Below are 18,242 nucleotides of genomic sequence, written 5' to 3'. Positions count from 1 at the left end.
GTCATTAGGACGTTTGTACTTCTGGCATCACAGAGAAAGGCGGCACTATATACCTTATGCCTCAGTGATGTCTCTAGCCCTTAATAAATCGATAGGCTCAATTCTGTTACAGCTCACAAAATTACTGCCAACACTATGACGGGTCCACATTAAAGGGTAACTGCCATCATGCAATATACACAATGGTTGTTTTCAAAGTAATTGGGCTGAGAACGGTTTCCAATAGTGGGGCGTACAGTGCGGTTCATCCTTGCCAAGGAATGTCTCCAAAACCAACTTTTTTAAGTATAGTTAGTTCACATCTGTCAATCATGCGGCAATAGTCATTTCATTTTTAGTATTTATCTGAAAACAAGAGTCATAACCTGCCAAATATTTTACTATGTCATTCAGTAGTAACTTTTATTTTCTAGAAATCTCTGAGCAAGTTTGATGGCCAAAGCCTTGACACATTTCTTAGAGCCGCTGATCAAATGAAAAACATTTCAACATCTGCCAAAGAGAAGTTGGATGTGGATGAAGTAAGCAATGATCTTCGGTTTAGGTGGAAGGTGAGAACAAATTATTAGTTCAGCCTCTCACATAGTCCTTTCTGCTGTTCAGTATGGTAACTAATTCAGATCTGATCGCAGCAGCAAATTTGTTAGCAGTAGGGCAAAACCATGGGGGTCATTCTGACCTGATCGCACACTGCCGTTCATCGCAGCACAGCGATAAGGTCTGAAGTGCGCATTCGCCAGCGCATGGCTGACGGCCAACGGCTGAAGCGGTCGCTGGGCGGGAGGGGGTGTCACGGTGGCGTTTGGCCGCCATTTAATGGGCGCGGCCCGGCCAACACAGGCGTGGCCGGACCATGTGGGGGGCGGGCCGCAGCATCTGCGTGACGTCACACGCAGCCGCTGCAACTCGGGGCAGCGACGAGTAGCTCCCGGCCAGCACGCAAAAGCTGCGCTGGCCGGGAGCTACACCTGAATTGCGAAAGCGTTTTTTGTACTTCTGCCGGGGGTGCGGGCCTGACATGCAGGGCTACCTATCCCTGTGCTTGGCGTCCCCCCGCATGTCAGTGTGCCTGATCGTAGCCCTGCAAAATTTTGCAGGGCTACGATCAGGTCTGAATTAGGCCTCATGTGCACTGCAGGGGGGGCAGATATAACATGTGCAGAGAGAGTGAGATTTGGGTGGGGTGTGTTCAAACTGAAATCTAAATTGCAGTGTAAAAATAAAGCAGCCAGTATTTACCCTGCACAGAAACAATATCACCCACCCAAATCTAACTCTCTCTGCACATGTTATATCTGCCCCACCTGCAGTGCACATAGGGGGTCATTCCGAGTTGTTCGTTCGTTGCCGATTTTCGCAACGGAGCGATTAAGGCAAAAATGCGCATGCGCATGGTTCACAGTGCGCATGCGGTAAGTATTTTAACACAAAACTTAGTAGATTTACTCACGCCCGAACGAAGATTTTTCATTGTTGAAGTGATCGTAGTGTGATTGACAGGAAGTGGGTGTTTCTGGGCGGAAACTGGCCGTTTTCTGGGAGTGTGCGGAAAAAAGCAGCCGTGTTAGGGAAAAACGCGGGAGTGTCTGGAGAAACGGGGGAGTGGCTGGCCGAACGCTGGGCGTGTGTGTGTGACGTCAAACCAGGAACGAAACTGATTGAACTGATCGCTATTTGTGAGTAAGTCTCGAGCTACTCAGAAACTGCTAAGAAATTTATTTTCGCAATTCTGCTAATCTTACGTTCGCTATTCTGCTAAGCTAAGATACACTCCCAGAGGGCGGCGGCTTAGCGTGTACAATGCTGCTAAAAGCAGCTAGCGAGCGAACAACTCGGAATCACCCCCATGGTTTTGCCCAACTGCTAATAAATTTGCTGCTGCGAACAGATCTGAATTATTCTTATTATTATCAGTTATTTATATAGCGCACACATATTCCGCAGCACTTTACATAGAATACTTGGCCATTCACATCAGTCCCTGCCCCAGTGGAGCTTACAATCTATATTCCCTACCACATGTACACACACACACATTCATGCTAGGGTTAATTTTTTTTTGTTGGTTTCCAATTAATCCACCAGTATATTTTTGGATTGTGGGAGGAAACCGGAGTTCCTGGAGGAAACCCACGCAAGTACGGGGAGAATATGCGAACTCCACACAGTTAGGGCCATGGTGGGAATTGAACCCATGACCTCAGTGCTGTGAGGCAGCAATGCTAACCACTACACCATCCGTACTTACCCCCTAGGTTATATTTTTGGTTAGTAATAAAGTATAGAACTTTTGGGCTAGTTGTTCTTTTTCTACATTGGGCTTGAAGTTGTAGTTCCACAACAGCTACTGTGCTATGAATATGAATAGTTCTCTGTTCCACGTTCTCCAGGTAGTCCGTGATGAGTTGGAGTCTTACGTCTGTCAACTAAAAATCCACATCGAGAAGAAGAAATTTGATGACCTGTTCTGCAAACTGGAAAAGCAGATTTTGAAAGAGAATAAAAGTATGGGTGCTGTGGACGTGGAGGAATTAATCAGAGAACATGAGGTATTGATGTTTAGCCGAGGAATGTAAAGCAAAATGTATATTTTTCCTCTCCCTGCATAAACTGGAACGGATTCATTATGGGATACCGACGGTTGGGATCCCGGTGGTCCCGACGGTCGGGATCCCAACGGCAAGCGCAGCGTGTCCCCTCGCCGGCTCGCTGCACTTACCAGGCTTCTTTATTCCCCCCTTGTGGGGTGACGTGGCAACCGCCGAGTGGGAATTCTGGTCCCCCGGTCGGGATTCCCTTGGCTGTCGGGATTTCGACATCTGTATCCTGGCTGCGGGGATCCCGACAGCCGGGAAATTAACTGCTTCCTACTGAAACTATGGGGTCTAATTACTGTAATTACTCGCCCCTGGTAGCAGTTGCTATTATGCTGCTATTGCTATCTTACCCTGGAGAGCATTGAATAGTAAATGTTCTTTATTGTTGGATGGGCGTTGACAGGGATGCCACGTGACCATCAGCAGTGTGTGTTCCTTATTCTCCAAGCTGTTGCGGCAGAAAAATAATCAGCTGCTGGTGATCGGTGGAACCCCAACCTTTACTTTTGTTTGAGGTTTCATTTTTACAGTTGTGAAACTTTTCATGATATATGTGATCCCAAATGCTGGCCCTAAGGACACTAATTGCTGGGGATCTCATCGGTCATGAGATGACATTGGTGTCAGCTCAGAAGCAATGGCCAAAGTCCACTAATAATCTATTAGCTGGGTCCTAATGAATGGCATCAGAATATTTGGCAGATTAAGCCTTGTGGGTTAGTTTGTGGCCTTTGGACTCTTCTTTAAAATAAACACACAATTGGCATACCTAAAATATTGAGCACTGTTTGCTTTACAAGGAGGAGAATGTCATGTCGGACTTTGACCTTAACAATGTAGTTCAGAATTTGAGTTAAAACAAATGTGTGGGTAGAATTGTAGTTTATAATTGGAGAACACCTTTGGAAATTGTGCACTTTCAGGGATTTTATGTGATTTCCAAATAAAGACATTCAATAGCCGAGTTGCTCATCTTTACATCAAAAAAGGAACAACTAAAAGACAAATTATTTTACTGTATATGAAGCATGAGGTATGCTCCGCAGCTTTGACAATGAGTAAAGTATATGTAATATCCCCCTCCTCCCGTCACAGTCAGCTGATGCCAACTGCCACATCTTAAGCACAATGTTTTTATACGAGATGATGCAGAACTAAAAGTGTATGATGCAGGGGTTCTCAACTCCTGTCCTCAAGTATCACCAATAGGTCATGTTTTGTGGATGTCTTTAATCCTGCACAGGTGAGTTCATTTTTTTTGATGGGTCAGTAATTATCTTGCCTGCTTCTACAGACATAAACCCTCAAAACATGACCTGTTGGGGAAACTTGAGGGTTGAGGTTGAGAACCACTTGTGTAATGCAAAGCAAAGCACAGGCAGTTATGCTTTTTATAACGTTTGTGTTCCACCCCCTTTGTATGGATTCCCTAATCTGCACTGAAGCTTAGTTAGCCAAGATTGTCATTGGTAGCTATTTTTGGCCTGGATAAGCACTCAAGCATCATAGTAAACAGAAATAACCATTGTTATACTTTTAGGCTTTGCAAAGGTATTGTCCATCATAATTAGGTAAAGTAGTATTGTTATAAGGAAACAATGCAGTGAAAGCAGTTCCTTATAAAAACGTTTCAGACATTTTTTTTAAATACTGGAAATAACAGGAATAGAGTGGGGGAGAGCTAGAGACTTTGCTCCCGTATCTGCACTCTATGTCCCAGTGTATCCATTGTCCCCTAATTTGGTGATAAATAGTGTAGATTGGAAACAGACAGATTACATAGTTGATGAGAGAGATAGTAATTTGGCTACAAATTTTTTAAATTATGGATTCTCCCATTATAAACTAAACTCCAACACAAGTTCTGAACTACATTGTAATGTAAAGGTCAAAGTCCATCAAGACTGCCTCATTGTAAAGCAAGAGATATGAACTATGACTATATGACGCAAAAGGAATTTAATAACTTTCACATTAGAAGTTTATAATATCATTTCCCTGCCACAGGGAAACCAATGAAACTCAGAAAGAACATAGAACCTCCATACTCCGGTTGGAGTTTGAACCAAAAACCCAAATTCAGGGGCAGATGTATTAACCTGGAGAAGGCATAAGGAAGTGATAAACCAGTGATAAGTGCAAGGCGATAAACACACCAACCAATCAGCTCCTAACTGTTCATTTGCATATTGTAGCTGATTGGCTGGTGCGTTTATCACCTTCCGCTTATCACTGGTTTATCACTTCCTTATGCCTTCTCCAGGTTAATACATCTGCCCCACTGTGAGCTGTCATTAGCAATCATCCTGTCACCCAGCTGGCATTTTACGGACTGTGAATTTTATCAATTTGAAGCAATGCAATAACACTTGTCATAGCATTGTTTAGACATTTGTGCTTTCTGTCCTGTATAACCAACCATTTAAAGGTCAATAACCACCAATTATATATTAATAGTAACCTTCCCAACCAATAGAGTTGTCTGTATCCATATAATTACAGGTAAGCCAGGTGAGATGTGAAATACTTAAAATAAAGTGACCTGTGAGTTGCTGTTTTACTCTGTGCTGTACTTCCTCAGGTTGTCTTCTCTGATGGCGGCTGCCAGGGAGAGCTGAATCGGTGTCTTCAAGCCATGGAAACTCTGAGCAGCATGTCCAGCACACAGGCTGATTCCGCCGCGGTCATCAAGTTAGTTTCCGAATGTAAAAAAAAGAAGGAGGACTTTGAGAAACGGGCAGCAGAAATTTATGTTAATTTACTGTCACATCGGGGAAAAATCAACACACATGAGTAAGTATTTTGTAGCTGATCAATGCTTATGTTGCACCGTAAATAGTTTTTATTGCATAGAATAATCAATATTTCATCTACTGAAACATTTACAAGGGGAGCGGTGCTCGTCCTAAATCTATTGTAATAAGATTTATTTTGGCTTCTTTTTTGGGGACGTAGAAGCTATTTGAGAAATATTAAGTAGTGAATATTTTCTATACATGTTATTATATATAATGACAGCCCTTTGACATATCCTTGCTTTAAACCGTTTGCCAGTGAGATGGGACATTGGCGTTCATACATCTCTGTCTTGACCCAGACAGTCTTTTGTCCCATTGTTTTACTTAATCTTCATAACTGAGCTAGGTGTGATCCTTTTGGCTATCAGTTGCAGGTCTTTTCTCATGTGGTAGACAGGGGCACATAGGAATGATCAGGTATGAACCTCATCCTACATCCAGAAGCTGTGATACCAAGTAAGGAAAGGTTGAGTCTTCCTCTTGCAGACCTTATCCTAGGTATCAGCTTAGTCCCAAGTATAAATCAGGGCAAAATCTAAAGGTGGGTACACACTGATAGATATATCTGCCGATCAATTGATCGGCAGATATATCTTTGGACGGATCGGGCAGTGTGTTGAGCGTACACACTGGCCGTCATGAACTGGGCGTGTGTGTACACACGCCCGCCCAGTTCAGCTGTCAATCACCGCCGGCTGCCACAGCATGTGTACGGCGGTCGTCCGACCGCCCGTAAACACACAGTGACGCGCCAATATATCGGTAGATATATTGCCCATCGGCTGTGCTGCTGGGCCGACGCGATATGTCTGTGAACGACGGAGTTCACAGACCTATCGCCCGTACATACTGGCCGACGGATCTGCGATATATCGGCCGTTCAAGAGAATGCCCGATATATCGGCCAATGTGTACCCACCTTAAGTATAGTCATCAGCAAAAATCCTATTTTCTCATTTAGGGTGGAGATCTATCAAAGCGTGGAGAGAGATAAACTACCAACCAATCAGCCCCCAACTGTCATTTTTCAAACACAGCTTGTAACATGGCAGTTAGGAGCTGATTGAATGGTACTATATCTCTCTCCAAGGTTTGATAAATCTCCCCTATATTGCACTGGGGAACGCATAACCAAAGAGAGCAGGAACGCTATAATGTTGAAGAGCCTACTAAGACAGTGCAGCCTGCGTGGACTGTGTAGAACTTAGTGAAGATGTGCGTGGATGACAGTGTCACATCCCAGTTGTTCTACTTTGTGAATATGGCAATACAGGGAGGACCCTTTGTCTTGGTAGAATATGCTTTGATAATAAACTGGCTTGCAATATTGTCTGTTTAGCCACCCTAAAATTGCAGTTCACAAATGGAACAGGCAGAAATAGATTTCTGAAATAGGCAGTGGGAGAGGCGTAAGTGCGTTGTAATTGGCTGTTTCCATGTGCACCGCTGATGCTGATTGGTGCTTTCCTTGTTGCTTAGACATATTTCTCTTTCATCCACTAGGGGACACTGGACTCCTATACAGTAGGGGTGTGAAGCTTGCAACCGGAGGTGTGGCACAATCTAAAATTAGCATTGTCTGCACAGCTGGCTCCTCCCCCTTCACATCCCTCCTCCCTCAGTTTTGAAAATGTATTATGCTTTTGTATGCATATTTAAGCAAAGGTTTTATTTTGTTTTCTTGTATGCAAGAGAAGCTATTTCTTATGCATTAGAGAGGGGGCGCTGTGTCTGGTATATTAGAGAGGCGCAATATACGAGAAATAAATGCTTTGAAAGCTTGGCATGTTTTCAGGAAATATCAGTTAGTAAAGCGATCTTTGTACAAAAGCCATCCCATATTAGATTAACATTTCAACACCTTACTCCGCAATGGGCAGAGATAGCAAAATTGATTTACAATTACTGTCTGTTTTCACTTTACTTTTCCATAAATATTAATCAACACATATAAGAATATATGCACTGTGCATAAACAACTTGCTTGGTTAATGTTAATCGAATTTAATGATGCCCCTTGTGGCCAATTATCTTGGAGAAAGTTAGAGTACTCAATCTGTTTACCATTAACTTTTCAACAAAACTTTCAGACATGGGAGAACACTAATCTTATTCACCAGAAACATCTATTAAAAATGTTTATGGCTTTAGAAGAAATACAAATATATTCAGTTATAATTACCTGTATACTGTTTCACATTTACCACTGCACCACAGCCAAAAAACATCCACTGTGCTAAAATAACTGCAGAACGGGGTAGCAGTAGGGAGGACCAATGGGAAACAACAAAATCTATGATTTTAACATCTCATTGCTCCTATCACTCACACACCCCTCCAGTAAGTCACATAGCCCAGCTGTGAGACTGTCCGCAGAGACTGGCTAAAAAGACTGCAGAGAGCAGGTACTAGGGATAGTGTCAGAACAATAAAGCTCCGCTCCCTCCCTAGGGAGAATGGGGTGGGGGTATATGTAGTAAAGCTCATAGGGGTCTATTCATGAAGCAGTGAAATGAGTGGAGAAGGGAGCCTGTGGTGAAGTTTTTTCTATTATTATTTTTCTATTCTGTGGATCAGCTGCTCCGCACAATTGTACAGTATATAAATTATAAATGTTACTTCAGTGCTGATTGGTTGCCTTGGGCAACTTCACACTTGTCACTGCTTCATGAATAGACCCCTAAGATTGATAAAATTGTGAGACTTAGGGATCTATTCATGAAGCAGTGAAAAGTGTGGAGAAGTTGCCCATGGCAACCAATCCGCTGCTCCGTACAATTGTTAAGTATGCAAATTATGTTACCTCAACACTGATTGGTTGCCACGGGCAACTTCTCCACTGGCTCACTTCTGCACACTTTTCACTGCTTCATGAATAGACCCCTTAAAGTACTGGCCAGTCAGCTTCTGCCTTACATTTTACAGGCTGTGTTTGAAAATGACAGTTATGAGCTGATTGTCTCGCTCTCCAAGCTTTGATAAATACCCCCCTTGGTGGTGGTGCAGCTTTAATTTAATCAATATAATACTGCATTTTCTTATAAAGACGGACATTAATAATGCTATTACTGCTATTAATGCTATTACTTGTAACACTTTTTGCAGTGTTGCTTTGAGTGAAAATGGAAAGAAGTCCAGTACCTGCAATCTTAATGGAACATCGTCTTCACAGGAGGTAAAGAGCATGGAAAGTATCTATTTTTCCTTGAAACTCATGTGTGTATATATATATATATATATATATATATATATATATATATATAACTTCACCTGACTGTTTCGTGCTACACAATTCCTTTAGTCAACCTTAGTTCGGGACAGATTGCAGACACAAGACTGAAGATAAAATGTAAATACATAAAAAAAAGACTTACAACATTTAAAAATATGAAAATAAAACCAATCTTAAAAATGGAAGTGTGACATAACAACGAATCAAAATTAATGTATTATAAATATTTTTTATACTCTCTGAAGAAGAGAGAATTTGTGGTATTGTATGGTATTGTAACTATAGTATGATGAGAAAGAAAATACTGGCAGCTCGATTCATGAGGCATGCATTATCTATCTATCTATCTATCTATCTATCTATCTATCTATCTATCTATCTATCTATCTATCTATCTCATCTATCCTATATATCTATGTGTATAAGTCTGTGTGCCAAAATTTTCATAATGGCATTAGGCAGTTCTACCCAAACTCAGGGTCAGGTGTATTAAGCCTGGAGAAGGGATACAGCAGTGATAAGCTGAAGGGGATAACGCACCAGCCAATCAGCTCCTAATTGTCAATTTACATATTGGAGCTGATTGGCTGGGGCGTTATCACCTTCCTCAAGGCATCCTAACAGATCAGCTTTTAAGGATATCAGTGCTTGAGCACAGATGGTTAAATCAAATTGACTGAAGTACTAATTGATCCACCTGTGCTCAAACATAGATATCCTTAAAACCTGGACTGTTAGTACACCTTGATGAGGAGTTTGGGATCCACTGGTGTTAGGAAATCATTGTGTGATAAAAGCGTGATGGAAGATGAGGTGGTGATAGAGTGGTGGTGTTCACCAGTATGGGATGCGGCCGGCACTTTTCCCGTGCTGTACTCTTCGGGGCTGATTCTGAGTTGGATGGGTCTGTGGGCCTTTTCGAGGTGGGAAGTGGGTGGCGACAGTGCGACAGTGGGAGTATTATAGGAGTGTATCCTGCTCAATGTGCTTCTGATTCCTACATACAGGGAAGGGAAGCCTGTATCTGATGGGTCTCTTGCACCAAACATTAGGGTGGCACAAGTGCCGATAGTAACGATGAATGTTGCGGCAGCTGGTGTAAAGTCACTGGGCAGAACACAGACCCTGGCATTAGGTGATCAGAATCCTACATTAGCAGCAGAGGCGTCACTCACCTCTGTGACACCCGGTGCGGCAGCGATGGTAAAGGGGGCGGGGCTCCGCGGGAATGGGCTGGGCTTAAATAGAGGGGCGGGGCTTTGCAGGCGGAACCCGTTTTTAAACCAATGCAGGCACGCAAAGGGGGTGGGGCTTTGCGGAGGGGCGGGGCTTCGCGTACCGACACCCGTTTTTTTTTCTCACTGGGGGGTGTGGGAGGTGAGGGCTGACTCTCGGGAGGTGCTGTCCCTGCAGTGCTGGCTCCTACAAAGTGACAGGAGCCGAGTGCTGCACATAATATAACAGTGCAGCACTCGGCTTCTGTCACTCTGCAGGAGCCGGAATTTTGGTGTCACCCCTCGGCGGGTGACACCCGGGAGCGGGCCGCACCCCGCGCACCCCCCTTGTGACGCCACTGATTAGCAGGTAGTAAGGGGTCTATTCATGAAGCAGTAAAAAGTGTGGAGAAGTAAGCCAGTGGAGAAGTTGCCCATGGCAACCAATCAGCTGCTCTGTATCATTTTATTGTATACAAATGATAAATGTTACTTGAAAGCTGATTGGTTGCTATGAGCAACTTCTCCACTGGCTCCCTTCTCCACCCTTTTCACTGCTTCATGAATAGACCCTAAATCTGGCTGCCTGCAACCACAGCCACTTTGTATGCGACTCAGAACCGGCCCCTTGTTCTTCAAAAATGCCATTAATATTCTGTGGGAAGAGATATGTAACAGAGGTAAGGGGTTATTACTTATGTCTAGGTGTGGACACCAGTCATGTTCTAGTTGGTGTACAGTAGCAGGGCTATTCAGACACAGCAATTACGTTGTTCTACATCGTGGTAGACTAGAGGTGTCTCTTGAGGAATAAAAACAGCATAGAAATCTGGCAAACATGATGGAATTTGAAAACATTAATGAATCTCACTATGACCTGTGTGTGGTGTGTTCAGGTGTCAGAACCGTGCAGTGTGTATCAGGCCAGGGGGAATTACACACCGGAAGACAATGAGGATGATGACTCATCTCTACCCATGATGCTGCAGAGGTGACTATAATTGTATTTATCTATAGCCAATGTTTCACTGATTTACCCAATAATATTTACATTTAAGTCACATATAATAGGTGATTTAATTTGCTCACATAGATATGCCAGAGTTACAGATATTACGCAGGTTATGTGACAATTAAGCACAAAAATAATGTGAATGAGTGTCATGAGTTTTAGAAGGTGAAAGTGATAGCTGTTGTCACACGGGCAGGTTGGCCTCCACGTCTGTGGCAATTTACATATTTTCTTGCACCAATGTGTTTAATATGTAATATGCTCATACCAATGATCACCTATTTATTTATTTTTGTAAAACATCTTTGTACTATGAGGTAAATTAGATGCCAGTAGAATTTTCTCATATTTCCTTTTGCAAAATCTACAATCAACTCTCTGTGTGCTCATTTATCAGCGAGTGATAAAACACGTTGTGAATGATAAAACATGTTGCGTATGATGGTGCTCCGGCCAATCAGTCATGTGTTTGAAAAATGACAGTTGGGAGCTGATTGGCCGGAGCAGCATTTTTTTCATATGCAACAAGTTTTCTCACTCGTTGATAAATAGGCCCCTTAGTGTTTGCAGGTGATATCCATTAGGGTTTGCAGTATGAGGTTAGAATGTCTAATGACTTGTACTCAGGTTTACTTTAATTTGTGATCTATTCATAGCGCCATAGTGTCCGGATGTTAAATAGAATTCAGTACCGAGCATTTTAAGGCAAATTTTGTTTCTGTGTGTGTTTTATTCAGATATGATGACAGGAAAAGTAATCTAGAACAGTTCATTCAACACTCAATAGAGAAACTTGTCGGTGAAAGCCCAACAGAAGCTCAGGATATAAAACAACTTCAGCTTAGAAGCCGTGAGCTGCAGGTAAGTCTGATCTGCCAGGGAGGTTCCCCTTGTGTTTATCAGCATCATAATAAATCTTTCTGTTGCCTGTTCCTCTCCACTTAAAGGGACACTATCCTGACTTTTTTTTTACTTCCCTGCACCCAACAGAAATAAAGGTGACGCTGTTGTCTGTTTTATGTTTATGAAGACATTTCTGTGGCAGATCAGTCTCTATTCAGTACACCTTTGTCCTCTGCTTCCTAGGGGTGGTCTTCAGTATGCCGAATGTCGGGATCCCGGCGCACAGTATACAGGCGCCGGGATCCCGACACCCGGCATACCGACAAATATTCTCCCTCGTGGGGGTCCACGACCCCCCTGGAGGGAGAATAAATAGCGTGGTGCGCGTAGCGCGCCACCGTGCCCGCAAGGGGCTCATTTGCTCTCGCCACGCTGTCGGTATGCCGGCGGTCGGGCTCCCGGTGCCAATATGCTGGTCGCCGGGAGCCCGGCCGCCGGCATACCATACTACACCCCTTCCTAGCCCCTACCTCTAAACCAGCAATGGGCAACAGGCAGCCCCCAGAACCTTCACTTGCCGTCCGCAGCTCGTTCCTGCGTACTGTCATATTTGTTTGTCATAGCATGTAATGCATGCAAGCCATGCTGATATGTTATTACAGATATTTGTCTCTTTTATTAAATGTATTAATTTAACATACTATTTAGATACAGGGAGAGAGATATGAAGCAGTGGAATGAATAGAGAACTGGACCAGTAGAGTAGTTGTCCATGGCAATCAATCAACTTTGAGGTAGTATTTATCAAGGACATTCTATAATATGATAGGTAGATGCCAATTGGTTACCATGGGCAACTTCTCCACTTGCTCACTTCTCCACTCTTTTCACTGCTTCATACATCTCCCCATAAGAGTATTATATGACCCTTTCAATGGCAGATTTTACCTATGGGCTGCAGGGCTGCAGTCACCCCAAGTGACATCTGCCACCTCAGTGAGCCAGTTGCAGCCCAGGACTGCCCTGGCTTCACTGTGACTGGTAGTGACTTCCTATTGGAAGTTCTACCTGTCAGTCACAGACACTACAGGCAGTTGGGAGGTGTTTCCTCCCTCTTGGATGCCAGACTGTGCTGTGAATTGCAGAGAGCTGGCTTCCAGTAGGAAGCCACTCCCTGTCTCATCATCAGCCCTTGCTGGCTTCTATAAACTGCTGCTGATGCAGTCCGTAGAAGCCGGAACCTTGCGCATGCGCAGCCCCCAACACTGGTTATGCGCATGCGCCGTGCCAGATCTGCCACTGGATCCTTTTGAAGGTTACTGAGCCTGTAAACTGCAACTGCGCACCCACAGCTTGTGAATCCACACCCATTTAAGCCCTGGCTCAGCTCCCATTACATGGGTCCCATAAAACTGTATGCCCTCATGCTTTTGCGGAACTACAAATCCAATCATGTGCTGTTAATCTCTGGCTGTGCAGACATACTAGGACTTGTAGTTTCACTAAGGATCCATGGGCACAGCAAAGAGAAGTCAGGGGTGGACAGCAGAGGTTAGAAACATGGATAAAAAGGCAGAAGTAGTCAATATATGAATTATTGATGTCTGTCTGCATGTTCCTGCCTGCAGACGTAGTCAGGTGTTACTTCATTCTCACTGCTGCCGTGTATATTATGGATACAAAGGAATAATAAGAGGCTCATTTATTTGGAAGGCTGTTTATTCAGCTTCTTACTATAGGGTCATGGTCATCATGTGCAGTCTAGGCGATCAGAACATAGGCGACCACAGACATCGGTTACAGAAATGGAGGTTTAAAAGGTTTCAGCGTCATTGAGGTAAGGGCAGATAGCAATATGTGGCTCACATGAGTCCCGGCTGCTGCCTGTTTAAAGACCTGTTTCAAGATCTCCGGGAGAACCGGTTAGCAGCCTTATTTATGGGATCAGTGGCAATGCAGTGATGGGAAGGCGCTATAATATTGTAACATTGTTAGTAAATCACTTTTCATTTTCCACTTTAGGGGTATATTCAATTGAAGTCGAAAGCTGCGGTCTGTCGAAAAGACTGCAGTTTTCGACTTTTTTAGGTCAGAAGGGGTTCCGACCTATTCAATATAACTCCAAATTATTTGTCGAAAAGCACGTGGATCGGCGGAATAGCTGCCGATCACGTGCTTGTGTCAAAAACGGCCTTTTTGACCATCTCAATTTGACTTTAAAAAAAGTCGAAGTGAGATGCAGGAGCACAGATGGGGGGAGAGCCGTGGACAGAGGGGGAGAGCAGCGCCGGAGGAGACGAGGTGGGAACAAGAGAGCCGCGGGCAGAGGGGCAAATGCAGCGCCGCAGGAGACGAGGAGGAGACGGGAGAGCAGCACCGGAGGAGACGAGGAGGAGACGGGAGAGCCGTGGGCAGAGGGGCAAATGCAGCGCCGGAGGAGACGGGAGAGCCGTGGGCAGAGGGGGAGAGCAGCGCCGGAGGAGACGGGAGAGCCGTGGGCAGAGGGGCAAAAGCAGCGCCGGAGGAGATGAGGAGGAGACGGGAGAGCCATGGGCAGAGGGGGAGAGCAGTGCCGGAGGAGACGAGGAGGAGACGGGAGAGTTGCGGGCAGAGAGGGAGAGCAGCGCTGGAGGAGACGGGGGAGAGCTGCAGGCAGACAGGGGAGCGCAGCGCTACAGTAGCGGGCAGCGTGGCCGTAGGATGTCACAGCCGCCGCTCACTGCAGCGTCCACCCGGCTCCAGCAAGTGGGACCTCGCTTGCTGGAGCCGGGTGGATGCTGCAGTGAGCGGTGGCTGTTGCATCCTCCGGCCACGCTGCCTGCTGCTGTAGCGCTGCGCTCCCCCGTCTGCTCGCGGCTCTCCCCTCGTCTCCCCCCGTCTCCTCCGGTGCTGCTCTCCCCCTCTGCCCGCAGCTCTCCACCATCTGAGATTGCTTTGAATAGCCCAGGTCGGATCCGACTTAAATTGAATATATCCCTTAATATCCTGATTTGTACTTAAACAAAATCAGAAATGTTGATGAAAACCTCAAACCCACTCCTGTACCAGCCTGGATCTACCAGCAAGGTACATATGATTATTTATAGCTAGGTAGAGGGGTGTGGTATATTTTATCGACATTCATCATGTTTGACACTGATGAAATTTCGACAAAACGTCCCTGGTGGTCTAGTGGTGACTTACCTGGTATGGCGGGTCCTGTGGCGCCAGTGGTGTCTTCAGGTTCCGCTGGTGACGTCCTGATGGTTTCAAGCGGTGAGTATTACTAATCCTCTGCCTAGTGCCTGACTCTAACCTCCCCTCATGTAGCCTAACCCTAACCTTGCCTCACGCAACCTAACACTAACCCTCCGCTACTGGTCTATGCACAATGTCAACAGGTGTCGGTATGTGCAATATTGAGATTTTAACAGCGTCGACATCATAACTGTCTACAATATGGTGTTGACATTATGAAAGTCAACATTATGACTACATCTCATGTAGCTTAGTGCAAGGAACATTAATTGAAATCTAGTCTATTCTTCAGGCAGAGGTTGAACACCAACAATCACAGTAATTTGATTGTTTCCAGCTCACAGACATTTTTGCAGGAGAAGGGATGAGCAGTTGTGGAGATAGTGAAGAGAGAAAGGGGTAGCGGGCTGTTGTGAGTGGACACACAGGAGTGATTTAGCAGAACTGGTGTGTGCTTTTTTATTTTGGACCAACGGTTTTCTTATGTTTTGTGACCCTTTTAATGCATAATTAAGCCAGTGATGTTTACTATGATTATTATGAGTGACCGTTATTATGAAAATTCTAATTGCTTCTTCTGTTACCAGATACATTTCTCTTTGCTTCTCTTGCTGACTAGGCAAGTAATATTTTCATTTCAGTTCATAAAATGACTTATACATTTCAACATGTCTTCTAGATTTTACAGGCCCAGGCAGACAAAAGCTGGTCAGAGTTTGAGGCTATGTCACAAAAGTTGGAGCTTCTTCAGCACGGCATTGAAAGGAAGACGTTTTCTGAACAGAGATCTGCCCTTCAGTCTGACCTGGAAACTGTTACTGAAGAAATTAAAGTCAGGTTTGTAGAAAGGACTTGCATATCAGGATAGCAAACCACCATGGATGATGTATTGTAAGAGTAACCAAGCAGACACCATTGAGCAATCAAATCTGTAAGCATTTTGGCTAAGTGTGGGTATAGTAGCTTCCAGTAATCCAGGTAGTTAGTGGTCATACAGGACAGTCACATCATAATGCAATTACTGTCTACATTTCTGTGTCAGATGATTAACCCCAACGTTGTGGTGATAGGGGTCATTAAAAAGTCTGACAGATGCTGTATAGTATGAAAATCAATTAGGATCCTACATATGGGTCACACCCACTGGTGTGGACATCTTGGACAGTCATTATTATGTTTGGCGCTCTCTGTTCTTCAAAAAGATCACTACCTGTGTAGCCACATTTGATTAACCATAATCCAGTTTTAAAGTATGCAGAATTGGCAAATATTTTTATTCTACAGTGTTAGGTTTTCAAGTACTTTGAAAGATCTCATCACACTGTAGGAGATTGGTGTTCATTACTGCAAAAGTGTATTTTAATAATCTGTTCTGTTTGTTTAGGCTTCAATCTCTGAATGTCACGATAGACGTCCTTTTGCCCATCGAGCAGGAAGTATCTAGTCTATGTGAGTCAAGTAGGCGAACGTCAGTCCCCGAAATGGAAAGATTCACTGTCGCCAACATTGACATGATATATGACAAACTTAAGGTCAGTATTTATGGTTTCATTTTTTTATTTCACTTTTGAGCAAAATGTTCCGTAACTCCGTTGTCTAATCCAATATACACAGTGATCTATAAATTAAATTGTTAGAATTAGATAGTTTTATGACAAATGCTTCACAATCCGATGTATGGCACGACAAAGAATTTTCGGACACCGTAATCTGGTATCAATTTAGCTGTCTAGTACATGGAAAGCATATGTTTCACACTAGGGGAGATATGTGAAGCAGTAAAAGAGTGGACAAGTGGAAGTTGCTTATACTGTAGTAACCAATCAGGTTTCAGGTAGCATTTACAAAGTACATTCTATAGTAGTAGCTTATTTATTGCTGTGGACAACTTATCTACTGGTCCATTTCTCCACTCTTTACCCTGTTTGATACATCATCTCCCCCATAGTTTTGATAGTATCCTTTGTAAAAGCTCCATCCAAACTTAAGGTGTCTTTCTCCTCTTTTCATGCCTTGTCATTTTTGATGGCTTTTATTCCAGCCATGCCCCCAAAGAAAACACTTGATGCTAGGTCATTCCACCTACTGTGTGTTGTTAAAGAGCTTTGGAAGGAGATAAGGGCATTTTGATACACAGACCAAAACAGTGGCCCTAAATGGCTAGTTTATAAGCGTACTAACATCTTTACAGAGGTACTGTACAGTAAAGCCCTGCAGCAGAAATATTATTATACATTCGCCTCTTATAGCACCATCATATACATACAAAGGAAATAGACATATTTTTAAAGTGCTTTTAAATGTCATCCTGGAGCTCACTGCATGTATAATATACACAAATATAAATTTAAAAACACACATTGCTATTGTACATAAGCCTGATCCTCAGACTTTCACATCGGGATCTGTTCATGATTCCGGCGTTCTGGATCCGCGTAATCGGAATACCGATCTGCCAGGATTCCTCAGCAGTAAGCCGTGGGGGAGGGGGGCGTTATAGGTTAGGTTTAGGCTGCGGCGGGATGGTTAGGTTTAGGCTGTGTGGCAAGGAGATTAGGAATAGACACCCCCAGGGGCAGGTTAGGGTTAGGCTGTGGGGAAGGGAGGGTTGGGGTTAGGCTGCGGAGAGGGGGGTTAGGTTTATGCACCACCTGGGAGGGTTAGGGTTATACTGCGGGAAGGGAGGGGGGGTGGAAGGTTGGGGTTCAGGTCAGACTGCGGGAAGGGATCGTTATGGTTAGTAGGGTAAGGGTAAGCGGGATTCTCTGCATCAGGATTCTGGTGTCAGTCATATGACCGCCTTCAGCCTATCCGCTGGCATATCGTGTGTATTCCTTAATATCCATTGTCCAATACTGTACATTACCAAATATGGAAGTCCACATAGCCTTCTTGAATGAAGATATTTCTGTAGCTACGGCACTTTCATGTGTGTATTCCATTTTCTTGTGACATGGATAGTTTGGAAACCTTCTGGCATACTAATTACCAGATTTGTCAATGGGGACTAAATAGCTGGTACATGGTGGCCCTATTAAATAACTTGGTGAGACTAGGGCAGATATATTCTTTGTAAGTGGGAGATGTATCAGACCTTCAAAAAAAAGACACAGGGTGTTGCCCATAATATGCAGTCAGATCCTGTCATTTTATGCAATATACTATATATATGACAGCTCTGATCTGATTGACAGTGGAGACAAAACACTGCTAAATGTAAATAGCACCACATACAAGCAAATTGATTTTCATTTGTGTTCCATGGCACAATATTAAATACAATCTATAAGGTCATCTACATACTGTATG

At 43.9% G+C, this 18,242-nt stretch overlaps 1 protein-coding gene across 2 annotated transcripts in view; it reads left to right on the top strand.

Moving 5' to 3' along the window:
* Positions 1-18,242, top strand: part of SYNE2 (spectrin repeat containing nuclear envelope protein 2) — a 447,442-nt gene that overhangs the window by 133,251 nt on the left and 295,949 nt on the right. For both annotated transcript variants that reach the window (XM_063947243.1, XM_063947242.1), the window contains exons 20-27: positions 414-551; positions 2,391-2,549; positions 5,179-5,390; positions 8,501-8,570; positions 10,738-10,832; positions 11,591-11,714; positions 15,613-15,770; positions 16,318-16,465. In XM_063947243.1, coding sequence (XP_063803313.1) covers positions 414-551; positions 2,391-2,549; positions 5,179-5,390; positions 8,501-8,570; positions 10,738-10,832; positions 11,591-11,714; positions 15,613-15,770; positions 16,318-16,465 — 1,104 coding nt within the window. The remainder of the gene's footprint in view (positions 1-413; positions 552-2,390; positions 2,550-5,178; positions 5,391-8,500; positions 8,571-10,737; positions 10,833-11,590; positions 11,715-15,612; positions 15,771-16,317; positions 16,466-18,242) is intronic.

This window comes from Pseudophryne corroboree, chromosome 12 (genome assembly GCF_028390025.1).
Source record: "Pseudophryne corroboree isolate aPseCor3 chromosome 12, aPseCor3.hap2, whole genome shotgun sequence".
NCBI classification, from domain to species: domain Eukaryota; kingdom Metazoa; phylum Chordata; class Amphibia; order Anura; family Myobatrachidae; genus Pseudophryne; species Pseudophryne corroboree.
This window is presented reverse-complemented; position numbering and strand designations above follow the sequence as displayed.